Source organism: Calypte anna, chromosome Z, assembly GCF_003957555.1.
Source record: "Calypte anna isolate BGI_N300 chromosome Z, bCalAnn1_v1.p, whole genome shotgun sequence".
Lineage (NCBI taxonomy): Eukaryota > Metazoa > Chordata > Aves > Apodiformes > Trochilidae > Calypte > Calypte anna.
The window spans coordinates 17907977-17935370 of record NC_044274.1 but is presented as its reverse complement, the minus strand read 5'-3'; the positions used below and the strand labels follow the sequence as shown (position 1 = coordinate 17935370).

At 36.4% G+C, this 27394-nt stretch overlaps 1 protein-coding gene across 2 annotated transcripts in view; it reads right to left on the bottom strand.

Moving 5' to 3' along the window:
- The window catches only part of ITGA1 (integrin subunit alpha 1), a 69875-nt gene that overhangs the window by 18208 nt on the left and 24273 nt on the right, over positions 1 to 27394 (bottom strand). The window contains exons 3-14 of one of the 2 annotated variants that reach the window (XM_030467925.1): positions 23370 to 23490; positions 20428 to 20540; positions 19359 to 19447; positions 19155 to 19269; positions 18365 to 18492; positions 12301 to 12449; positions 10498 to 10648; positions 8954 to 9119; positions 5760 to 5833; positions 4071 to 4215; positions 2797 to 2939; positions 1313 to 1456 (exon numbers count right to left, since the gene is read on the bottom strand). In XM_030467925.1, coding sequence (XP_030323785.1) covers positions 1313 to 1456; positions 2797 to 2939; positions 4071 to 4215; positions 5760 to 5833; positions 8954 to 9119; positions 10498 to 10648; positions 12301 to 12449; positions 18365 to 18492; positions 19155 to 19269; positions 19359 to 19447; positions 20428 to 20540; positions 23370 to 23490 — 1538 coding nt within the window. The remainder of the gene's footprint in view (positions 1 to 1312; positions 1457 to 2796; positions 2940 to 4070; positions 4216 to 5759; positions 5834 to 8953; positions 9120 to 10497; positions 10649 to 12300; positions 12450 to 18364; positions 18493 to 19154; positions 19270 to 19358; positions 19448 to 20427; positions 20541 to 23369; positions 23491 to 27394) is intronic. The other variant, XM_030467926.1, reaches the window with a different exon arrangement.

The following is a 27394-nucleotide window of genomic DNA, read 5'->3' as shown; positions in this document are numbered from 1 at the left end:
CCGGAAAAGTCCCTTGACAAACAGATCGAATATCTGCAGGTCCTTTTCTTGCAACAGTATTTAGAAGATCTTCATTTCTATAACATTTTTTGATAACTGAAAAATGATACACAATTGTACTAGAATAAAAGAAGAAAAAAAGTAGAAAAGTATGCATAGACATGTAAGGAGAGACTTACCAAATAAAGAAGCTAGTGTATAGCTACTATATTTCCTCAGTTTTAAACATGACATGTTTAAAAGCCGTTGGCTGGATAGGGTTCATCTCTAGGTTGTTAGGGAAGTCACAAAGATACTGAAGCACACATTTTTTAGGATGGATTAGCCTTATGCTCCCTGATCCATGAAAGCAAAATGAAAATGCAATAGAAAGTGAATCCTACAAATTTGCGTCCATGTCATATCACACCTTACAGGATACAGTGCTTATCTGTATAATATACTCCATTAGAAAAAAAAGGTGAGAAAGCAAGAGTTCAAGAAGAAAGCCTTGAGAGGTGGGCCCATGAAAACTGTAAAGTTCAATTGGTCCAAGTGCAAGATCAGGGCTGGAGAAATCCCAAACACAGTTACAGGCTGGATGGAGAATGGTTTGGGGGTGCTGGTTGATGAGAAGTTCAACATGAGCCAGCAATATGCACCTGCAGCCCAGAAAGCCAACCATATCCTGGGCTGCATTAAAAGAAGCATGGCCAGCAGCTCATGGGAGATGATTCTCCCCCTCTACTCTGCTCTCCTGAGACACCACATGGAGCGCTGTGTCCAGTTCTGGGACCTCCAACACAGGAAGGTCATGGAACTCTCAGAGAAAGCCCAGAGGAGGGCCACAAAGATTATCTGAGGGCTGGAGCACCTCTCCTGTGAAAACAGACTGAGGGAGTTGAGGTTGTTCAGCCTGGAGAAGTGAAGTCTCTGGTGAGACCTTTACAGCAGCTTTGCAGTACCTGCAGGGGACCTACAAGGCCTACCAAAAAGTTGAAGAGAGACTTTTTAAAAGGGCTAGGGCAAAGATAATGGCTTTAAAGTGGAAAAAGGTAGATTTAGGCTGGACATTAGGAAGGGACACACTAGAACAGGAAGCCCAGGGAAGTTCTGGATGCCCTTGCCCTGGAAGTGTTCAAGGCCAGGTTGGATGGGGCCTGGAGCAACCTGGTATAGTGGAAGATGTTTCTTTCTACGCAGAGTATTTGAAACTAGATGGATGATCTTTAAAGTCCCTCCTAATGCAAATAATTCTGTGATTCTATGATTATGTTATTCTATGAAAGTTAAAGAAAATGTTTTGTTTCTGGTCAATAAACATCATCCTTACTTTGTTCAGACCATAAACATACACTTTCCCTTGTTCCTCTTTCTCAGTTCCCATATACATAGGAGCTCCAACAAGAAGAAGGTCTGTATATGAGTCCCTATTGATGTCAATTGTGGTAATAACACCTCCAAAGTATGAGCCAATCTGCAAGAAAATGTAACGTATAAATCAGAGAGAGTCAAAACCATCAAGCAACATTTCCTATTCAGAGACTTGTTCTACAGTTGCTTACAACAATGTCAAATCTTAACCAGTAGGCAGAAGTTTTCTTTCTTCTCTATAATTCTTTTCTGTTCGGTGAGCCTAGATCTTTTTTATTTGTTTGCTTTTGAAGCTTGTTTTCTGTTTTCAATTTTTTTGTCAGATTTTTATTAATTTAAGAATGATACATTCAACTTTAAACTCTCCTGAGTCTGAAAGGTACAAATTATGCCTTCAACCTTCTAAGGGAAGGAGAATTTCTTAAGACAGAATTTGAATGTGTCTTGAGGAAGGTAGCTTTCTCCTCAGTGACAACAATACATCAGAGGAAAAAAATAATTGTCTTAGGCTTGCCAGGAGAAAAAGGTAGGCTGGTAGACAAGACCTATAAGACAATACAGGGCACACAGTCTCCAAAATGCCTAAGCTGCCCTAAGGTGCAGAAGAACAAGATCTGCAGAGAGCTAGATACATTCATAGACTGTACAAAGTGTGAGATTTATCTGACTAAATTAACTTCATAGCTTAACCAGACACCCTGCTTTTCCTTTACACTTAAAATGAGAACCAATCCTTTCTATTGCAAGATGCTTCTCATCTCACAGAAGAAGCTTCAAAGTGGCCAATTCCCTCAAAACTTAAAAATTACCACTTTTCTTTAAAGACTTTAAAAGGACTGATAAGCTGATCTGCAGACACCAGCTATAGGTGAAAATTTGGTAACCTGAATTCTGCTAAATGAAGCTTCTACTACAGACTGTGAAAACCTGAGCAGGCAGGTCTCTCAGCTCTCATGTTCATAGTACTATACTACTATATAGTAGTACTGCCATCTCCAATTATGTGATTACATGTTGTTTTCTTCCTGCAGAAGCTGCTGTTGGAGAGCTGCTACTCAATATGACAAGCAGTTATTCAGTATTTCATACTATCCCAGATGATGCTTTTGCACAGTACACTGCTCTTTGCACCTCTTTCCTACCAGTGACATACCTCTTCTGCTCAGCAAAGTTACAAGTACTGAGGTGGCTACAGCCACTTTGGCACTGGTGACAGTCTAACCCATGGAGAGAAAATTCTAAGGGTCTCTGACTACTGCAGAGTTCACTTTTCATTACTTACTACACCAGAGCACTTATCTAACCATTCCTTCTCTTACAGTTGCTTACATTTCCCACTTTAATATGCTCTTCTAATATAGCGTTCTCATTTTATGTAGCTATTTCTATTTCTCATTCTCATTCTCTGTTGCTCTCGTATGTTAATAATGAACGCATACTTACCTGTTCACCATTTAGCCTCTGAAGCACTTGTACCTCTTTTCCTTCCATTTTATAGATGATAACTTGGCCAGTGTGATTGTATCGTGGCTGCCCTGCTATGTATAGCACACCTCCAGGCGTCAGTGCGGAATTCACGGTATATCCTAGGAAGCAGAAGTCAAGATGTGGCACGCACAGAATGCATCAAAAGTATCTGCTGTGATTCACAGCCCTTTTAAGGGTTATTGCACAACTACATGTTGAGTCCTATGCTAGAGAATAATAAGCCGAGTTAACTAAAAGGGCTGGATGTGCATTTGCCTACAGTGTCAGTCATGACCACCACTGTGTAGTCAGTCATGTGCACTTTGCCATTCTCGCAGAGTAAGAGGATGAAATAACTGATGAAATAACTCACAAACTGCTGGTTGAAAAGTTACATTCAAAGAACTGTTGTCACTCTGTCTCATGATGGGGTCTTCCAAATGTGATTCTGGTGGGACTTTGAAATGAGTTGTTTTTAACATTAACTACAATTTAACAATTTGTGTGAGAGAAACCTTTAAAAATTTGCAGATGATTCAAAATTGTGGCCAGGGTGCAAGTAGTTTGGAGGATAGGGTCTAAATTTAAAATGTCTTTACTGAATTTGAGATATAAAAAAATAGGTAATGGCATTCTGCAAAGACAAATCATGTGCTTAGAGAAAAAAATTAAGTTATTCTTTCTAGTGTTGACACTTCATCAATGAAAATATAGCTTCAATGAGGAAATAGAACAAACAGAACCATGAGGTGTAGAAAGCAAAACCTAGAGGGGAGAGCAAGGCCACTGGTGCTTTTTGGTAAAAAAGGCTGAGAGGAAAACAATAGCTTGCCACTATACAAAACACTATTATAAAAAAGACAGTGGTAAACCTGTTCTTACCCACTGAGGAACAGAAACAACTTGATAAAGAAGAATTTAGATGGAATATTTTATAAAACTTTTTAACTAACAAGGCATATAAAAAATTGGTAAAAATCCTAGAGGAATCTGTAAAATCTTGTCCAAGCAGATTAGTCATCTGTATTGGGGAAACTCTAGATATATGTCAGTCTACAACTGTTTGCACTAGATTTTTGATTGTAGAGGTAGCATTTGCTTTTAAAAGACAAGAAAATCATACAGTAGACATGTCCAAATACTATAAATTTTTTCAGGCTTCTAGAAAGTAAGATAATATTCTGTGGGCTACTCTTTGTGAATGAGACAAGGCTTGTCAAAAACTCTTCCAAGATGAGCTATTTGCTTACCTAGATAGGCTGCAAGGGGTTCATTTTTTTCTGAATGCCTGTCGCGAAAAGTATCATTAGTTGGCATAGAAATATCGCTGTCCTTCACCATGATCACTGTGCCATTCCAATCATATGCTCCAACAGCTCCAAGCATGATCCAGTCCTTATGCAGAAAAAAACAAACAGCCTGTTTGCTGTATGAACCATCTTTAGGTCTTCATTGGTTGTGACACTCACTTTTGGGTAATGTATAGTTAGATATTTAGCCCTGTTTTTCCTATTAAGTATGGCCCCTACAGTCATATCATGTCTTGCATTTTTTTAAAAAAATACGCTGGATTTAAAAAAAAAAAAGTAATTTAAAAAAGGATCATTCAGGATGATGAACAACAACAATGAAACACAAATCCTAGAAATTCAGCCCAGTATTCCAGGCCAAATAGAAAGACAAAGGGATTTAGCAAAACTCATAAGAGAATACAAGACTTAAATGCATTTAGCAGACAAGCTTTCAGAAACCTGAACCTTTCCCTGCTGAATCTCTAAGTCCTGCATACCGTGCAAGAGCCTTTGGTCAACAAGAAATTGTTTGCTGATCCTTCTTGCCTAAAGGCATGAAAACAGCCTTTTTGATGTGAAAGACACCAGGGACTCTGAGTCTGTCAATGCACCAATGACTGAAACCCCATTTCTGATGACAGCAGGTCAGTTGTTTGTGAAATTCTAGAAAATGCTCTACCAAATAGACAGTCTTGGAAATAATTTAATCCCCATCAGGATAATAGCTGTTTCTAAGGTATGTTACATCACGTCTGAAGTAGTGCAGAAAGTGAAAATAAACAGAGTACTTCTGCAATAAATTATTTATGTTAAATCATAATGAAAGTCTTCTATTCTCTTTTTTACTGATGATATGTTGAGCTGTAAACAAAGCCCTGTTAAAGTTTTTGCTGTGTCTGTCAGTTTGTCTTGGATTGCTCAGTGTTTGCTCAGTTCAGTTACTCTCTTACTGTCCTCTTCTCCACTGCCCCTATGTTTTTATATCTATAAACCGTAACACTTCCCAGTTCTTTTGATCTGATGTAAAATTTTAATTTACTTTGTACACACTGAACAAATCACCACAATGGGCGCTTTTCGCTTTTTCAAGAATAAAATAAGACTGCTGGGAGTGATTTTCTGCTATACAGACCCTGGGGGATTTTGCATCCCAGTTTAATAAATATTTATTCCCTGAGAAATGGGATATCCAATGTGCTAGCAAAAGAGTATGTTGTGTTATAACAATGCAGATCATATCCATGACAGAAATAGCCTTTTTACATATCTTTTGCCTCAACTTCACCAGTGCAGTGCAATCAATTTATACACTACTATTTAGAGAGAACAGTTTTGTACTCCACAGAATCATAGAATGGTTTGAGTTGGAAGAGGCCTTCAAATATAATCTAGTCAAACTCCTCTGACATTGGCACTAGATTTAGAATTCATATGAAGAATGCACTTATTCTCTTAAGGTTTAATTTTTTATAATAATTCTTCACAAAAATTTGATTAAAAAATCAACTGGATTACTAGAAACTCCAAAACTTCCAACAGCAAGCATGATGGTACAAAGTATCCTGAAATACTCATTCCAAATTTGTCTACCACCAAGAAAAATCTAGTTTGTTAAATAACATTTATTTTTTTTAAAAAATTATTTACCTGGGAATAATGAGCACTGAAACCAGCTTGAGACATTTCCATTTCAAATGAGGCTGCTTGCTGGTCTGTTGTTGCTATTAGACAGAAAAAAAAAGAAGAAGTTTCAAAAATAAATTAGCTTCAGCCTGAAAAAAGTAACTGAATAATGTAGTTAAAATATTCATATGGTAGTATCAGATAGCATAATTAACTAGAATATTCAGTGAAGATAGTCTGACATAGATTTTCTCTAATAAATTCCATCTTCTATATATTTCATAATGCAAAAATATAATGCAACATAGACATAAAATTTTACAATTTTAAAATAAATTTTGTAATCTCTATTTTAAGAATAAATCTCTTCTTAATAAGAGATTAAGATCTGTGATAAATGCTACCAATAAGCAAAATAGTTTCCATTTAAAGATCATGTCTCAGAACTTGTCCAAGAAATATTTTTGGGCTGAAACTGGCCAGATTTGACCTCAGGCTGATGGTAAATATGTTTGGAATGTTTGATTAATATTATTAAGCCATTTTTCACTTGAGCTAAGTGAACAATAAAAGACTAGCCATGTAACCCCTGCCTTGTATTTGAGCGACTAAAACTTCATAGGCATTTGATAGATCTTTAAATGAAAACCACTTGGTGTTTGTATGAACCTTTGTAAGAAACAACATAGGAAAATATCAGCTGTCCAAGATTCATAAGCCTCAGGGAAGGGCTTGGGAGCTAAAATCTTGCCCAGCAATTAGATGAAAATCTTCCTGTTGCTCTTCAGTGACTTTGAATATAAAAAATATCAGGTGATTTAGTACTAGTTTCAATGTCTTATCATGTAGTCTTATTATAGTTATTGAAGTCTGATTGGCTGCTTTGCTCCCAGGTACATCTGAAACACTGTCAGGGCAGAGAAAGGTCTGTCTCTTTCTCTGCTTAAGAGCAGAGACTCTTACAGTCAGGGACTATTTAGTCACCTTGGGCACACACAAGTAAGGTAACTATATGCTGGACATAGATTCCTCCTTGAGGGTAAGGTACAGAGATGGCAACAGAGGGGAACTAAAAAATCTGCTCTGGTGCTTGCCCAGGAAGAGTTCACAATCTGCCACCAGTTGCGTGATGAACAGAACCTCCAAATGTGGAAATGAAACTGAGGCATGGCAAGCCACAGCTGCTTCATGTCCATCTGGACTATTTAATAACACTGAACTTTTGATATTCTGCAACTAAACCACAGAGGTTGCTCCCTTTGACGTGATGTCTTTCCTAACTTTTGGGATTTATAGCCAGTCATAGAAAAGAGACATGATATGAAACATAAAAAGTTTCACACAAAAACACCCAGGCCATCATCATTTGCAAGATACAGCTGCCTTGATAGGACAAAAAAGCTCCATTTTAAGCATAAAGCTCTTAAATTGCACATTTGCTGATAAACAATATTTTCATGGACTAAAGGATGCTCCTTAATGAACTGAGAAAGATGGGACTGTCACAGTCTGAGGCAGAGGACAATGTCAGTACTGTTTGTGTGTACAGCTTTCAATGCTGCTTAGATAATGGCCCCCAGTTTAATTTTCCATTGAGTATTAAACTGCCAGCCATTCTACAAAGGATATTTTGTGAAAAAAGCATTTGTGCCTGCCTACAAGTTGTATAAAACTTAACAATTACTTCTAAAGACAGAAGGCCATGCCATGAGACACAGAGGCACATGAAAAAGATTATGTGTAAAAATCCTTTGGTTGTCAAATATGTTTTTTTTATTTATTTTTGTTTTTAACTCTCTCTCAATTTTCCTTTGCAATTTTTTGAAGGGCAAAACTGAAAGCAAAAAAGGAATCCCAGAAAAAAAATCAAGTTTACTACTAAAATACCAAGGGGCTATTTGGATTGAGAATCTAAACAGATTTAGATATGGAATTTTGACTCATAGTCAATTCAGCTACATTGTATGGGTTTCAATAATCTCTTCCACACTGCACTCATCCAATAAACTGGCTTGTTACCAGAAATGTGGCATGTATAGGATTAATCTGCTTTTCTCCCCTGCCACAAAACTGTATCTATGAACACAGATGCAAATCTAGAATGGATTCTGAAATGCTTTGGGAAGAGACAGGAGACTGTGCCTGACAAATCAACAGAAACTGATTTAATCAACATCTTCTAGCTTCAGCTTTACCAACCCACTGGAGCAACTCAGCCTTGCTCTATTTTAACTAAAAGCTAAGCGCCCATTTTTGGTTTCTATTCTGATTCCTTTGCAGCCAGATTATGTGATTTCTGAGATTTTCACAGGGAGAGGAAATTACTTTTATTGTCTCATCTTGTATCATCAAAAGACAGGTAAGACCATTTCTTCTGTTCTTATCTTCCAGAAAGTAAAAAGATAAGAACCTATACACTGGAAATAATATTTAGTAATAATCAGATGAAAACAGAAGTATTTGCTCAAGCTAAATGATACACTAAATATACCTAAATATGTCTCAGAAATAAAGGTAAATTTTAAAAAAACTTTAGAACACCCTCTCACATTTGTAATATTTCTTGACATTTGAGTCAACAATATCTTTTGTTCCATCTATCAACTACACTATTCCAGCTGCTTGAAAAGCTAGGATGTTTTAAAAAATAAGACCAAATAAGTGGATCTTTTCTTTTTATGACATGAAAACCTCCAGAGTTGTCCAGTATCATTTACAACAAATAAAGTTAGACTTCTGTTACCAGTTTGTTCTTGAAACAAACAGAGATTTGGACAGCATTGGATGAAGAATGCAAGCAAACATTATGAGAATGTTAGAATGTTAGTAAACTAATATGCTGTAATTAATACCGAAACAAGAAGAGAACTTAAAGGTATAGGCTGACAAACACATAACCATGGGGTACTCAGGGTATGGTTTGATAATGATTTTTTACCTTAGGGAAGGCAGCTTCATATTTACCAGCTCAACCAGTTATGGATACTTATCCTTTTAGGTTTCTGTCTCCAAATACTGTAACCCATCTGAATATATTTCACATTGTTATCAAGGGTCTGATGTCTATTGTAAAATGTTTTTAGGATAAGCTGAAAAAAACCCTGCATAACACATTTTATGAAGCCTAACATATTGCAAAGGAAGATAAAAGCAGGTCAATCACTATGTAGTTCAGGTTTAATAGAGGCATATAAGTAAAATCTGAAATAATGTCATACCTTCCAGAGCAAATATTCTCTCTCCAAGCGCTTCAACAATAGTTATAAGAGCTAATTCATCTGAGACATTGAAGAAATGCTTTTCAGTAGGTTTACTGGCAATTGACTTTATTTCCTCTACAAATTTCTCAGTACTTAAATTTCCCCTGCTGTAGCTGCCAAGAATCTAAAGAGAATTAAAAAAAAAAAAAAAAAAAAAAAAAAGAAATCAAGGTTACATTTTATATCCGTTTGAAAAGATAACTTTGAGGCAGGTTGCCACAGAATTGGGAAGTGTTATTTAACCTTAATTTTTTTCTCCTAAGACCTCCCTCAATATTTGAAATTTGAAATAATTCTTCTACAACGAGAACAGAACCCTATGAGGGCTCAGTGTTTTTTTGAAAATATCAACAGTAGTAAACAAAGAAACTGTATGGTGTAATGTCTGCTTTCCTTAGCAGTCATTTTTTCCCCTTAATTTTTGTGTGCAGATTTGTCCTATAAATACATATAGCAACAACATTTGCATTTAGTGTAACAATGTCACCACAGTACAAGACATTAGATTCTGTTTGCAGTTTTAGCATCAGGGCTGTAAAAATTCAGAAGCATCAGAACACAATAATTCACTTCCCCAATTCCCAGACTGACAAAATGTGCTCTATATACTGAACTTGCTTTGAAAAGGAAATATAAAGAAAAACCTTTCATGTTTCATCCTTCATTTCCGGACATGGGAGAAATTAAAATTTAATTCTGCTTATTAATTTATTGCTAAAAATTACTGTAACTTCAAGAGTGACTTTTTCTTTAATGATCTCTAGATTTATGAAGGAAAACACTGAAAACTGGTGGGCTGCTATAATCAGACTTTGGGTTTTATCTTTCTTTAAATTAAAGATAATTTGTTATTGAAGTTATGTGGTACTATACCATCTCACTCTACCAAAACAAAGGAAAGTAGGAAAGGAGAAGCAACCATTCAATATACCTTGAAAATTAATGAGAGAAAACAGGTGATTTTCTTCTCCACAAAACCAGTGTAGAGTTCACAACAATTCCACTATTAATATTTTGATATTTCTTTACATGAATTAACTTCCAACATGTGCATCCTCTCATTCAGCTACTAAGTTTACCCCAAATGAATTTTCAGTTTTGGGTTGGTTTTTTTTTACAATTACTTATTTTTATAAATTTATTTATTTTTAAAATTTATGTAGGTAATGTGTCTATAGAAATTGCTAAGAAGATATGAACTGATTTACTGTGCTCTTAAAAGAAGGGATTTGATTTTACCGTGCCCCTCAAAATCTTGCTCCTTTTTCTTCACGCACACACACACCTGCTATCATCAGGATGACAGATAGATTGCTTTTTGTTATGTGCTATAACATCAGACCACAAATTTTTAGTGGGTTTTTTTTCAGGCTTTTTTTTCCTCTCTGAAATGATGATATTCCCATAAAGATTCTGTGAAATGAACTTTAAAAACAGAAATAACATTTTGAAGATGAAACATGCTTTTAAGATTCTGAATTTTCCCATTAAATTTCACTTACAGCAATAGCAAATCTCTGAATGTTTTCATCTTCACAATCATCAATCACTTCTTTTAATCTGTAGTTGTCATGTGATTCCCCATCAGTCACAATAACCATCACTTTTTGTACTCCTCTTCGAGCACCATTATCCTCAGTAAAAGCTTCTTTCCTAAAAGGGACATAAAGTGTTTGCAGAAAGACAATGTCAGCTTTTAACACATGCATCATATTTGCATAGTCAGCCCTAAACTAAAAGACTTTATATTAAGTAAGCAGGAGGAAAAAGAGATTTAATAATAATCACGAGCAAATACTAACAATTGGAACTTACATGCCAAAGCATTCATTCATTATTCATTCATTTGAGAGCAACAGCAGAAAATATAATGCTGGATTGTGATGAATTTTTCCCCTCTCTAGATAAACTTCTGGCATCTTAAAACAGCTTTTGACTGTTTGACTCCCCAGACTGAGACCTACATACAAAAGCTCCACATATTTCCATTTTACTGCAGTGGTCAAAGTATTTTTGATCTATTTGTTGAAGTGTTTGCTACCAGCACACTTCTGCGTATCTACAACTGGGTACGGTGGATGTGGCAGGAGTGAGCAGAGGCAGCTGGGGTGACTGGCTGAATTCTACAGCCACAGATGAGCGAATGGGCACTGAGGTTTTGGGTAGGTGCTCATCCAGACTTTGGAGGGAATTAAAGGCAGGGCTGGATTAGGGCTCTGGAGCAGAAAGAAGGAAGCAAGTCTTCCTCTTTATAGAATAATATGACACAACTCTAAGACCAGCTACACAAGTGAAAGCTCAGCTCTAACTCTGATGCTGGTCAAAAGTGGATGCATAGGAAGGCTACAAGAACAGAGAAAATCTTTGCTCATAATTTCTTTTTATAGAAGTCTGCAACAGCTTGTGATGGGATTTTCTGTACCACATGTGGTTGCTGAGTATTTGGCCGTTCTCTACTGGCTCTGATCTCAACATGTTCAAGCTCCTTCAAGCATCAAGGAAAACATTACTGGCAAATATGTAAAAATGCAATTGGATTTAAGGCATCATATCAACAAAACTGTGGTCAGATAATCAAATAGTTCATCAAAAAATGCTGCATATTTTACTAAATGGCTGTTTGGAAAAGTCAAATGCAATCTTTCATGGAATAGTGTCATGCTGGAAAAAAATAGCAAATAGGAAAGATATCAGGACAACGCAGTACAGTTTGAAAGTTTCTGAGAGATTTTGCATTTACTGACTGTTCTTCAAAGTTAGATTTCATTTACACATCAAAGAAATGTTTCTGAGTAAACTACTGCTATACCAGAACTTTAGTCTCTCAATGATTCAGAAGCTTCAAATAATTCAGATATAAACTTTCTAGGCTAAATAGTGAGTGTGGGCTCAAGCATCATGATAATCTTACCATCAGAATGAAGAAAAATTAACATAGCAAAGTTCTATTTTTTCTTGCTTACTCTAATAATCTTGATTTCCCTCTACACATAGAGCTCTTACGTGCTCTGTGTGGACACCAGAGCTTATGAGCTTTTTGCTTAGGACTAGAACCTTGTTCTGTGTCTCTTCTGTCTCTTTCTTCCATTCAAGAGACAGATGCCTTTTCAGGGTTGACTACTGCAGAAATTGCCTTTTACTATGCAACTAGTCTAGACACTGGACAGAATGTTCGTCTATCCTCCTCCTAAGTATTTTTTTCAGCTGTCAACCACATCATATTTTCAGTTTATAAAATCTGAACTGCCACCATATCTGTTTATGTTTCTTTCTAAAATACACAGGACAATATTTTGTGAAGTTACCTTGCTGTATCTATTCCCAGGGCTGTCATGGTTTGTGTGCCACCGCGCTGACGTATTCTTGTGGCTGCAGCCATCACATCTTCTGTTGTTGAGTATGTATTCAGGAAAAATTCATGGACTACAGTCTGCCCATACTGAACAATTCCAACCTGAAACATGTAGTTCGTGTTTAAAGTCAACTACCCTTAAAGAAAGAGTCTATGTCTCCCGCAGTGGGGTAAATGCCCACCTGTAGAAACAGCCAGGAAAATGAACTCTGTGTGTTTCCCTCAGTGTGAAACACCTATAAGCAACTGAACAACACTGGATAGAAGACACTCAATCTCATAGAAGATTTTGAGGTTTCTGAATTGTTTCTATTAAAAATCCCTCATCTGTGGTAACCTGCACAGCTCTGCTCTTCTCTAGACCAAAGCAGAACAATTCCCTATCACTCACAAATTCTGAAAACCAGTTTTCCTTACAGCAGGCAAGGTCATGATTTACTCACAGCTGATCTCATCATACACCTGATAGTTTATTTTCCTTAAAACTAGCCTAGAGACAGCATCACAAGGACAAATATAGGCCCTCAGGGTGAGAGGAGGACCCAAGTACACCTATCTTTATGAAGAGAGCAGGGCAGTTTAGAACATGGCCTTTCTCCCATGAGCAGGTAAGCCTAAGTAAGACACTTCACAAGTGCCAGAGGGAACAATGTGAATAAAAGGATTGCTCATGGAATGGGGGAGGATGATGGAAACATACTAGATGACCTCATCAAGACAAAACTTTGTGTGAAAGATTAATGCATGGGACTGGAACCTGGAACCCAACCACAAATGCTTGAAGGAATCTGCTGCAAAAACAAGTGTGAAATAAAGAGATGACCAATAATCTTAAATATTAATTAATTCCTCTTGTTCATCTCTGACAGTTTTAATGTTTTGGCAGGTTCCCGACAGCTTTTATTGGGAAGATTCCACACAATATTCCATTAGCATATTTCAATTTTATGTTACATGTGGCAATTTATAGGTGTTATTCAGAATAATGCAGTATTACATGGCATATTTATGCCTCACTCATCTATTATTTAAAGCACTATAGCATTAGGTATTGAAGATCAATACAACTTCTGGGATTTTAACGTCATTATAGTATATTACAAGTGGTTTAGTATGTGCTTTATAATTGCTTTATAGGTGGCTTTTGAAGTACTTACATAGCCTCTCAGATTCTGCACCGTGTGTGTTTGTAGGAGAGGGGCTAGAATTGGATAAATATTTGATATTAAATAACACCAATATCATCATCATTATGAAGAGTTATTAGATACCAACTATTATAGGACCATAATTACAACGGTATGTAGTAGAAAAAGCTATTCCACTTAATTTCTGTATCCTTCAAAAAATACCATCCAATCTAGGTGAGCTAAGTTCAAAGTTACGACAAGTTGCTTCCTTTTAAGATATTTTAATTCTCTCTTGGAGGCATTCTGTACTCTACCTGCAGCCAAGCACTCAGCGGCTGCATGTTCTCTTCGGCAGCAGCCTATTAACCCTACACAGTGTTTACACAACAGGCTGGGGCACACGCTGTATCACTGCTAATTATATGAGAGTTATGTGGCACTGGCCATACCCAAAGCTGAAGATTAAATTTTTAATCCATTCTCTCTAAGGCAACTATTTTGTTACATGCATCATAATCTGAGCAGGGTGCTGCTTGTCCTTTTAAAAAGCTGGTCATTAACTGCTGGTAAACAACAGGTCTTTGTTTTGTTTCATCTTCTGGAGCAGGAGGAGTGCCTCGTATTCCAGGACCATGCCACATTCCATGGCACCATGTAGCCAGAGACAACTGTACAACAGAGAGACTGCTCCGATGGATACATGGACTCCCTGTTTGCAGCTTTCAGGATTTTAATGGTGACAAGGATTAAATTAACTATTGACTGCTGCCAGGGTGAAAAGTGTCTGCCAGACTTTCCTGATTCTAAAGACCTGTGTTCATGTTGTCATTTTTCTGAAAAAGGCCACAGGCTAACACTGCCTTGTATCATTTCCTATTTGAGAGGAAACATTGTCCATGAACACAGCAAGTAAACATTCTGAGCATTTCCTTCTCAGGAAGCAAATGGGAAGAACATCTGAGTCTGGAAAACTGCACTGTGTTGCATAGCTTGTAAGTCAGGAAGGAAGAGGGGCATGTGGTTATCTTATGGGATACAACTGTTCTGTGGGACCCTTCCTTAGCACTAGATTTGGAAACCCTGATCATCATGTTCTACATATTTCACAGAATCAAATATGAGCCATTCCTCAAAAAAGGGTAATGAAAAACTTCTCATAACTTACAGGACACTACTAGGCTGAGTGATCCAGCCTCCTACAGGATCACAGAATTAAGTCCACCTTGTAAAACTGTAATTATATTATATTACATAGCAATGAAGGTCTGAGCTTTTGCAGCCTTTTAATCTAATGGAAACCATAAATTACAGCTATGTGATGCAAATAAACCTGTTCAATCTGCAAAACTTTATCAAGTTCCAAAGACATATGCTTACAGATGTTTTATGCTTTGGTCCAAGGCATATACTTTGGTTTAATTTTGGGACTGGAACATGCAATGCTACTGCACACAAAGACATAGTTCTAGTCTTCCTCAGAAAACCTAGTATTTTTCCCAGCATAACTGACCATAATCTATTGAACATCTTTGTAGTTTTTAAGTTCCCTTCCCTAGCATTCCGTGGCTTCTGTAATTCACAAGGGAGTAATTCCTTAATTGTCCCCAGTTCCTGTGAAAAAAGTGTAGTAGGGAAGAACAAGCAAGGGAAGAACTGTTCTGCTCTGGGACATAACATTTCTGAGGCAATTATTTATTGCTGTTCTGTAAGTGAATATAAACCCTTAGCTGGATAGTACATTCTAGGCTTCCCAATAAGTAACTAAAATAAACTATTTGTTAGAAAAACACAAGAAAAAATGAAAGGGAAAACATTTAGTACACAGGGATGATTTTATAGGATTTGCAGCACTGGGATGGGAGAAAAATGAAAAATATCTATGGTTGCACTTAGGTTACATTTAAAGTAAAAGAAAAGGAGAGATCCTTTGGTAAGCACTAATGGATAAAACATTTAAGCTTCATATGGAGACCTTGCTAAAGATACCATAATCAAGGCAAAATTTAATAAATTCTGCTACATTTCTTTTGATCCCAGAGGTGCAGACAGAAATTTTAAAAGGAAAGGTCTTTCTTCATGTTGAATTTTTTTGATACCTCTTTAATTTGCTTCTGTTCTTCTGGAAATAAAACTGATCATAGGACATGACATGGAATGACCTATTAGTTCTGAGATATAATTAGGTAGTTTGGAGATATAATAAGATACAGGGCAAACACCTATAACTACCTATTTATGTATTAGTGGACAAGTAAAATCTGTCTGAAAAGTTCTGAAAGCCATTCCAACAGAGCTTTAATGTTGGAATTTAATGTGTCAAAGTACTGTGCTTTCTCTCTTGACATTCTTCAACCACAGAAGGTTGCTCAAATGTAAAGGATGAAAAAATATACTTTCACATTAAAGCAACAATTATCTCTAAAAATGGTAAAGAAAAAGCCCTGCCTTGCTTTGCAAGAACATTAAAATGTAGAATAAGACTGAGACACATATTTTGTTCCTACTTGCACAATTTTTTCTCATTTAATTCCTTCTGCCTTCTGCACTTTTGTATTGTCACTTTTCCTTTACTAAGTTAGGGATAAAAGCAGTAAAGGAAAAGGGCAATACAGAAGTGCAGAAGATTTTCTAAAGAATGGAAAGAGTACAGGAAGGAAATACTTCTAAATATATTATACCATAAACTTTGGCTTTTTGCATCTGAATCAACTGGCTTTCACTTTCAAATTTGCCAAACATGGGACACTGAGGAATTTGTCTTCTGACTTGCCACAAATCTAATGACCGTAGGTCAGGATAGGGTAAGTGGAAAAAAAATATCTCACAAGCCTCTAATCAAAACATGATTTTGAACAAGTCACGCCCAAGCTGCTAAGGAGTTATTCTGCAATCACCTCATTCCTTTCCCATGCAAGAGGAAAACAATTGGATGTCAGCTAAAGTCCACCAGTTTCTATGTTCACAAAAATCCTAAGATCAACATGAGAAAATCAATTTAAACAGAGAGAAAGTAAACTATTGTCCACTTTTTTCTACTCTGTGCTCCCAGAATACAGGGAAGAAATGAGCTGTCCTGTTGTAACTCCTCTTCCCCATTCAATATATCTAAACACAATATCTGAGAAAGGATACAGTGCAGATGGAGGTGACATTATATTTTTGTGTGTGCCAGGGTTCCCAAGCAGTGGGCTCAGAGAATAGAAGAGTGATGGGACATGTTCTGGGGGCAGGGAGAGAAGGTAAGAGAAACCAAGAAATTCCACCTAGCTTTTGCCTTCCATTTCCAGTTTTTCTGCCTCTCACCCTCTTATCCCATCCTTATCTCCCTCTCAAATGTTCCTGCTCCTTAGCGACCAAATGCCAAAACAGACGTTCTCAAGTGTATAAGCAGGAGAAAAGGGTAACTGTGCCAAATCATGGGTAGAATGGATTTTGTAGGTGGAGATGGCAGACTGCTGGAGTGCAGGCCAGCAAGGGACCTTTTGTGTGCAATCTGAGCCACACAGACGAGGCAGGATTCCAAAACTGAACATAACAGAGGTGTGGCAATATAAAAATTTAAGAATTGCATTCTGAAGAAGAGAGGTAAGGGTGCAGCAGAGTTGATTGCCCTGTGTACTATTCCCATAAAGGTGGTGGTGACTTCTATGCAGACATTGCCCTGTACTGGGAAGTTCAGATTTAAGTATTTTCCCAAAATGGCACATGTTTGAGTAATCACCAGTTTAAGGGAACAGTAAGAATTTTTTATATTTTTTTTCTTTCTGTTAAATTTGACAAAGTGTTTTTCCTTTTTCCTCACAATATCTGGAAGAACAGTGTGTTCAAAATAACAGAACACCATTGTGGAGTTGACGGGTTTTAAGTAATAATTTTATCAGCCAGTGTTCAGTACAGCCAACAGGGAAGTTGAGTGGTAGCTCACAAACAAACCCCAATTAATTTGGAAAATGACAAGGATATTCTCTGCACATAGAAGTGTCCTTTACACCTTCTCACAGTCTCCTTTATGAAAGCTGGAGCTAAATACTAAACCTGAAGTAGCAAAATGCTGAGTATGGGCCTGCAATATGTCAAATATCATTCAGAATCACAGAAAATCCTTCTGGAATGGGGACTGGGAGAAGTGCAAGGAAGACCTGGTTTCTTCTGTTGTTGTTAATACAGCCTTCTGTACTAAAAAGTATCCTTCTGTCCATGTTTCCCCTTCCCTGAGTTCTGCCAGAATGACTACATACTCCATTTAGCAGACTGTAAAACATTTGTCAGATCGTCAGGTGGGGCAATTGTTTGTAATTCTGTTAATTTTGGTGGAACTGTGCTGATTTACAGCAGATGGGAATTTGTTCCTCTCTACACACTATATAAAAGTAGCTTCTGCCATTAGTAATACACAGTTTAACAGCCGCTTGTTAATTATGATTTCAAATGTCCAAAAGCCATCTGTTCAGTGCTCAACAGTACAAAATGCTTAAAAAAAATTATAATCAAAGTCTGTCTGAACCATGCATGTGCACCTCAGAGGAGCGGAAATTACCTTTGTTCTATGAAGTACAAATGAAGACAAGAAGAGAGGTTGTAGAGAGGAACGAAAGTAGGAAAAGACTATGCTCAAATGGCCTCACTTAATCCACTTATCTTTTGTATCTTGGTTAGAAAGTTGGCCCCTGGAGACAGCCTGAGTGCTACATGCAGGGAAAGCCTCCCCAACATTGCTACTTGGCAGCAGACACTGACTTAGCTGTGGTTTCAGCTATTTTGTTTTAGTACTCCATTGACATAAGTTCTTGTAATTGAAGAACTCCATAGATGTCATTCTCATCCCATTTCCTGTAAATTCTTTTTTTGCTTGCAAATTAAGCAATCACAAAACATCTAGCATATTACCTGTGTTTGCTGAGGACCTATATCCATGTTTCTCAGGAGGCTGTTTAGGAAGTCTGTGACACTCTCCCATGGATAAATGCTGTTGGACCCATCGAGGACTATAATAATGTCCAGCTGGTTTTTACACTCTGCAACACAAATTACCATGTAAGAATTGATAATAACAAGGATGAAATATATCTCACAGTTCCAGTTACATATGTGAGTAGTGAGAAATTCATATTCCTCTGCAGTGGGACTGAACGGACATGTTTGGCACTGAATGTCATTCATCAACTTTTGCATCATATTTTATGAAGCTAATGTTCCCTTTATCAGGAAGACACTTCCTTGTAAGCATAAACTGAAGAATGGGACAAGATCATGTAACTGGACTATTTAGTAGTGACTTCTACCTTCTTCAGTGTCAGTCTTTTCCTCTTTAATTTTTCCACTTGACCACATCTTTAAGATTTTTATTTATATTACCAAATTGGGTTTGCATTAGGTCTTTATATGTCATCACTGTTTAAAAAGAGGTTTTTGGCCATAATTAAAAAATGTATGCAACTATTTTTAGCAACTGTGTTTGGATATTACATAGTACTCTAACAACTGTTTATACTAGGATAAATTCTGAAAGTAGCAAGAATTTAGGTTATATACGGACAATGAAAACATTTACTTAACTTGGTAATGCTGCTGCTAAGTTAAGCAGTTCATACTCTTTGGTATGCCTATGTGTATACATTTGTCTTGTCTGGCACTTTGTATTTTTGAATACACAAGAGAATTCCTGTGTCACACATACCTTGAACAGATGGAGCAATTGCCTCGACGGTTTCAAAAGTGGAGCTCACATTAGAACAGACTCCAGTTGTGTAATGCAAACGGCCACATTTATAAGCATAGAGTGGTCCACATGCCTTTAAGAGATTAGAAAGGGTGAAATCTTGTTATAGTACCTAAGCAAAAAACAGACTTTTTAAAAAATTGGCAAAAAGTCCTTTCTTACCAGAAAGCCTCCTTTTGGGTTAGTTACCAAAGTTGTTCCAAGAGTCATGTTTTCTTTTACTTCCACAACATTGGGAACTGAAGTAGAAGCTATAAATAGATTAAAATGTTAAGTATTTGGGAACATGAAAACAAAATGTTAAAGTATATATCCCCTAGCATGAAGCTTCCAGCTTCTAAAATAAAACCCAGACTGACACTGATTTCATCGAATATTTTAGCACCCTTCCTCCTCCTTCTTCAGTTGCAGCAATCAAGAAAAACTTTGAGCTTGGCTTTTATCCCAGAAAAGTTGTCTGGGTTGCTTTCTCAAATAGTTTTCTGGAACCGCAAAAAGAAAAAAAAAAAGAAAAAAAAGAAAAAAAAAAGAAAAAAAAAAAAAAAAGAGCAAAAAATAGCAGCACAATGAAAGCAAGTTATTACTGTTCACACAGTTCTATTAATTAGAAAACAAACATTTTTTTTTTAATGATTTAACAACTTTTTTGTTTGCTACTGTTATACATTATATTATTGACACGAAGGTTTTCAAGGGAAAAGAGGAGATTAAAAAAATCACAAGCGTATTTAGTGAAATTCACATTAACAATCTTCCCATCCACACTGTGTATCTCTTGCAATGAGCAAGAGAATGTCAATATTTACCTCTGTCATATTAAGATTCATCAGTCTGATTCTGGCTAATTACATTCTCGTCAAATGCTTACCGATAGCATTAAGAAAGTTCTTGGCTTCAGAGAGCTTTGCAAAAGGAAATCTGTGAATCTATGCTCCATGGCCTTTCTGGCTTCATGGCCAGGACTGCGAGCCTCATTCAATGAATTCCAGTTGTAATAAAGTTTTGATAATACATATACCTTTCATTCTAAAACTATAAGCACATTTGCTATAGGTAAATGAGAAGCTCTAAAACAAAATTATTTTTGATAAAGACACAGCTTCCTTCTCACGTAGTTCTGGAGTCACTGGTAAATTTTCTATATAGAAACAATTCTAGTACATGTTAAAATCTCATAAGATCTGATCCCGATTATTCCTCCACATGACAAAGCTTTTTTTTTCTTTCATACCTGGTAAGTTCAGTTTTATGCAGGGAGATTGGGTGTCCCTTCCTACAGGGCATTTGTATACATCTCCTGTTCTTTTCTCAGGTTGGCCAACTAATGGTGAACCAATAAGTATCCTGCAAATGAAATAAGTTACCTGAAATGTCTTCTTTCTTAAAAGGCACAAAATTCAGCAAATAGAGAGAGAAAAGCAGCAGCAAGGTCTGATACAAAGAGCGCAGGATGGAGACCAAATAAAGCATTTGTCATGCTAGTTTAGATAGAAGCAAAAGAGGCCATTCTGCTTCCTCCTCAATAATGATGGAGAAAGGAAATGTGCCTGTATACTACATTACACAATAAAGTAATATTTTTTAAAATTCCAGTGGAAATAAAAGGCAGTCCTGGTGGGTGGATAACAAGCATTAAAATTAAGGCAAAAGGAGATATGTGTTTTATTACTATCTCCTTGATCTTGAATATATTTCAGAAAAAATATATTTAAGAGATCAAATGTGAAAGAAAAAGCTCAAAAGCACCCAAGAGACAAGTTTAGTCTCAAATGATGTGAAACAGCAATGTTAAGTACATAGTTTTTCCTCTCATTATTAACAAATTCAAAAATTTCAGATTTTTAAAATACTGCGGATTTTTATCCTGTGCATATATTTTTCCTTTTTTTAAAATTTGGTTGTCAGGAAAAATCTTTATTCTTATATAATACTCTGTAAGCACCATAAATTAGCATTCATTCCTAAATCCAGCTTTCCAAGAAATGCTTTTTAGAGATGCACATGGTTTTCTCAGATCTTCAGTAGCTACACTATATAGCCTAGCATTACCCAGCAAATAACTGGCTCCAATAAACTGTAAAGAAGTACTTGCACAAACTGGAAACCAAAATTCTGCCATTAAAATTAATAGCTGAGAAAGATTTGCTCCTCGACATTTAGATAATGGTGAAGAGTTAACAGGAGAAACATTTCAATCTTTAATCATAAATTAATAAGTCCAGGCAGATGTTTCAATAGAATGCAGCCTATAGATTTGAAAAAGACAGAATGAAGAATTTAAACCGAGCACACAATCCAGTTTCCAAAAACACCATACTGGAACAACACATTGTGATTCATTAAGACTTTTTTTCATTAATAATAAATTAATTCATTCTAAAATCAAAATAAAATGCTCCAAGTATATACTGGATCTGAGTGGTTTTTCAAGCTGTATGTTGTAATGTACATATTTTTAAACCAAGACTTAGGAACAGGCACCACATCCTATCAGGAATCCTTGACATCCATTTAACTGCAGAAAAGCTGTGTGCTTGACATGCCATGGGAGGTGATCAGTGCTCAGCAGGATCATGTCCCCCTGCTGTTTTTTTTTTTGAAATGAACAGCCAGCCCCTTGAATAGAGAGAAGTATCCAGAAAAGGCTATTTAAGGCTATTTTGACTTTTTTGCACAGGGGATTTCTGGGTGGGGACTACCGTTTTATTGAGAAACAACCACAGTCAAGTTTACAGAACATCTTCTGCTGAACAGTTGTATCTATAGTATCAAGGTAGCATTACAGCAGTTGACAAAGCATCACAAAGCTGCTTTGTATATTTAAGTGTTGACCTAAAGATTTTCTTCTCTGGCTGTTGCTATGCTGAAAGGAACTTGAAAGTTTAGTAGTTTAACAGAAGTTCTGGAGTTTAATTTCAGAGACATTCAGATCTAGCACTCTAGGTTAGATTTTTGTCTTTACCTAGTGGAACAATTGCCATTTTCATCTTTTACTACTACTTTTTGATCTTGATAGATTTCAGGACAGTTTACAACAAGGTAGCTTACTTTGCAAAAACTCAGCTCCTAGAATGGCTGCCATTTCTTCAAGGTTGTAATTAGCTCAAGTTAGGTCATTACTATCTTCCTGTGATCTTCATGCAGTTGTATATTTAAGCATCCTACAACTTGGGCAATGAAGAGCTGACATTTTCAAAGGCAGACTCTGATATTTCATTTCCATGACCATTCCCTGTGGCAATGGTTAACACTGTAGCAATGGGGACAGACTCAGAGCTTGTGGGGAGATTGTTCAGGCAGTGCAGAACAGTCTGACCTGGCTGTCACACAGCCACATGCCCATTGCTGTAGGTTGCCTGTGAAAGTCCCTGGGTTTACTGGGAACTGCAAAGCACTGGCAAAAGTTCTGGGAAAACCAGGGCAGTCTGGAAAGAATAACGGAGAGCTCAGGATTCCCAAGCTTTTTACCATTCTGTCATTATTTCAGACCTCCAGCCCAGTGGTTAGCCTGTGACATTTGCTCTTTCAAGGAAAAAGCATACGCAAGTGTTTATCAAAAGACTGAGAAGTGACGATGCCAGTAAGCACACCAAAATGCAACTTTTAATTCAAGAGAACAAGAATGAAAGGCAGGTTAAGAAGGCGGCTCCAAGTTGCAAATGTGAATATATTACAATTGCAAGGCAATTAGCCCTCCAAAAGGGGAGGCAGACTATTGTATTTATAAATATTTGGACAGTGAAATCTTCCCACCAGTTGAAAACCTCATTTCAGACAATCTCTGACAGAAAACTTTAGAAGAAATACTTAATACAGCTTTTGTTGGTAAAACAGGAGCAATACATTAACACAAGGGAAATATAGATAGTTATTTTATTTGGTAATGGAAAAAAGGGGGCTCAGGTATAACATAGAACTTCCTCTGCTCCATCAATGAAGGGATTTACTCACTTTGTGAAGGCATTTATTTATTTGAGGAAATAACTGTAGATATAAATTTGTATCTTTTCATTTCCCAGTCTTTCCAATTTTCCTTTGAACTCTGCATTAGTTAAGAAATATGACTGACTGAATGTAACCCCTACATGTAGGACATATTTACATATAATAGTATCACTCTGGAGTCACTGAATACTTGATAATTTAGAGTTTCCATTTAAGAACACAACTTACCATTTCCCTTCCTCATTTTCATACTGTTGAACAGTGTACCCGAACATGTCTTCCAGAGGCCCACTGAAGGTCATTGCATTTTTCACATCAACATTAGAAGAGCCAATAAGGTGAAAAAGAGCTTTAAAAATAAATAAATAAATAAATAAATAGTCCAGTAATATGTAGCAATACATATAAATTACAGTTCTTTTAAGAAATCAGGGTTCAATTATGACTTAACTGAGGGTAAAAGACATGAATGAAAACTGGAATTTTGGACAAATTTATCAGAGATAATCAGATTTAATACATACTTCCCTACACATACATACACAGCAAAATTCAGAGATGTTAGTAACTAGACCTCTGCATCCAAACCCTATCCATCACTCACTTGTAAATCACAATTCAAATCACATTAAGTAAAATAATATTACCTTTAATAGTAAATAAAACAATTTGCTTTCTCTTCCTTCTGTTCTAGAGTACCTGTAAATTTTTCATATTTAGAAAAGAACTGAATAAGTTTTTAATGCAATGAGATGCTTTTATCTGCATGTGCCTCATTGCAGAAATCCAACATCAACCCATGTAAGATAAGTTGTTCTACAGTGGTGTTACTGAACTACAGTGAGATGAGGCATGAGAGCAGGTGTTTCTTCAGACTGAATTTTCATAACCTAAAGCTGAGTGATCATCATCAGGGAAAATACTGTAAAAAATATTACTCTATAGCCAGTTTCAGAAAAATGAGGTTAAAAATCTAGCATGAACTGTTAATCACAACCCACAGTGCAGCTCACTAAGAAGCCGAAATTACTATTTATATATAAAAACAAGGCTATTTATATATTTTTTTTGTGCTGATCTCCTCTGTTTTGGTCCTGTTTAAGTTTCAAAAGCAGACTCCACTGCTGCGGTGCTGTGCATTTAATACACAAGAGCCAAAAAATTAGTTGAACTTGCAGAACATCAAGACTATTTAAAAACAATTACAGACAACTTTCATGTATTATCAGAGAAGCATGTCATGATCAGTTTTTTAACATTGAACAAATACACAAAAATATCCAAGTCCATAATTCTTGCTGCAAGTCAAAGCATCTAAATAATGTCCAGTTACTAAAACACATCTGTATTATTCACCATTGAGATGATATTCTCATAGAAAGCTTGTTACTATAATTAAACTCCCAACTGGTCACAATGCTAGTCTGTCTCTCTCAGCATCTTATTTCCTGCTTAATGCAGTAAAATTATCACAAAAGGCTATTATCATAGTAGGCATTTTCAGTTTCACTGGACAGTAAAAAAGGAAAAGTTTAGTTTGTGTTGTTTTAGATTTTCTTCCTGCAGTCAGAGTCAAGAAGTATAAAAATCTGAACAAATCAAACCATAGTTTGCTTTTATTTTTCAGAAAACATTCATTGCGAGAAATAAAAAAATTAGTGCCTGATGAAAAATAATTTTCCTGAAAAGTAATCCATGCATATTTTATCTTCATTAATTTTTTATGTTTAAAGAAATTCTACTATGCCCATTCATATGCAATAGGTGTTTTCCTACCCTCTGTTATGTAAGTATAATTCATAGAATCAGAATTGTTTGGGTTGGAAAGGACCTTAAAGATCTTCTAGTTACAATCCCGCTGATACGGGCAGGAACATCTCGCACTAGGTCAGGTTGCTCAAGGCACCATCCAACCTGGCCTTGAACACTTCCAAGGCAGCACAGCCACAACATCCCTAGGAGACCTGCTCAACTATAACCAACAAAACTGAGTTTTAAAAATTCAGTCAAGCTATCTCTGCTTATATTCTTTTGTTAAATTTCAGAGTGAAATTATTTGCTATCATTATTTTTTACAGTGTATGTGGGACTTAGACCACAACACTTATACTCCCAGCCTACCACCTAGACAAGGAAATGTTTCTAATATGATTACCTTCTAAAGTAAGTGTCTAAGTTCATGATTTAGTTGAAGAACAGTAGATGCCAGATCTACCCACGTCAACTTTCCATTTAAAGATCTTCACAATTCTGTTTACGTTAGCCCCTGAATAAGTTAGATGTGAAAGGTTACATGTGCACCCTGTGCTCTATACACTCCTTCATGATACCTCCCATCATCACTGGCCAACACACAAGGCATTTCTTCACAATGATGTGGTGTTGCCTCTGATTTTTACCCCACATTCATGGTACTGAATAGCCTTGAGGTTTACTGAACCTGTTATGCAATATACTCAAATCTCATAATTTTAAAGAATACATTTGCAATCCTCATAGCTGTAACAAAAAATCTGAAAATGTGAAATGCTAGACAAAGTAAACTAGAAGGCAAAAATAGCAGCTGTTTGCTCCTAACCTCTCTTGTGCTTCTGAGAGAGGTCAAAATAGAACCAGCAATAATAATAATAAGTAGCCTAAAAAATCAAGCTAGAAGACTCAAAACAAGCTAGATGGGCCAGACTGGCTAGAAATAAAACAGACTCCACACAGAAGGGAGCAGATCCTGTTCATAAAGGATGTTTTGGATCTGAAATGCAGTGGGTAACAGAATAAGGTAATGGAAGACAAAATTGCTGCAGGTTACAAACTATACAGAATACACATCTGGTTCAGGAAATCCCCTCTGCTGGAAATATTCAGCAACTGGAAGAGGAATTAGCTTACTCTGCTATTTGTCATCTCTAGTTATCAGCTTATGTGTACTCCTGCAGACATAATACTGGACAAAACATGGTCTTGATTTGATGCAGTATGGCTATCCTTTCGCTCTCTCATCTTCCTGTTCTGCCTTAGCCAGGAATCAGATGCTTTGAAGTTTGACTTCATACAAAAACTGTTGCATATTTTAATATATAAATGTATTACATGACCTTCTGTGGCTTCCACATGCTATGAAACATCATGAGCTCAATGATTTTGAGTAAAAGCAAGGGTCATGACAAGAAATTTAATATTAACTTAGAAATAATTAATAGATTGAAAGCTATTTTGGTACATTTTCCAGTGACTCTGTAAAAAAAATCTCACTACCCAGAGATATGTTCAGATCTGCAGATAGCATATGGAAAAGTGGAGTTTATTGTGACCCACATTACACTGTTATCTGTTAACTGTACACTGTTAACTAATCTACTGAGTTATGACAACCTGGCTTTCACATTTTGTTTCATTTTTCACAACAAAGAACACTGTACATACCCACGAGCTGACACTTCAGAACATTAAAAAATATCACTGATTGTGACTGTGAAAATGAGAGATAATATTAATAACAATATCTAGCTTGCACTCTTCCAAAATTCCAGTTCCTGTCTACAGTGCATATATGCATTTCTGCTTATAGAAAACTTGTGTTTAGGAATCAAAAAGACTATTGGCAAAAGAAGTGGAAAAAGAAGAGCTACAGGAAGGAATTAGAGAGTTTGAGAGTAAATGGGGTTAAGGATGAAAAAATGCTTTTTTTTTTTTTTTTTTTTTTTTTTGTAAAACATATTGTATTTCACTAAGTACTTAGTCACAATTAATGTAGGTAAATTGGTAAATTCAGATTTTAATTATTCCATCTCATGTTAATAGAATGACTAAAAATATGGCTAAGATACGCAGAATATAAGGATAAAACTGAAGTTCTGCTTTTAACTTCATGTTTTACAAGAAATGAGGCACCGTAGAAAACCTGGGACAACTTCCCTCTTGCTGCTGACCAAAGCTGAAGAGAACACAAGCTGATGTATGTGGCATTACTTGCTGAGTACAGTTTGTACGTATATGTGAAAGGTCAACACTCAGTCACCAAGACAACAACCCAAATATTATTCTTATTACAAACTTAGAGTAGTAGCTCATACTTGTTCAGTAGCCACTAATAAATTTTTTCTGTTTTCTTTAGTGAGATCTTTTAACTGAATGTCTGTGCTCTCTGCCAGGTTATTCTGCTTCTGAACCATGTAGAACTAGATTTCCCTGGCACTTGGCCACATGTATATTTCCTGGCCACTCTAACCTTTGCAACCAAAATAGGCACTCTTATT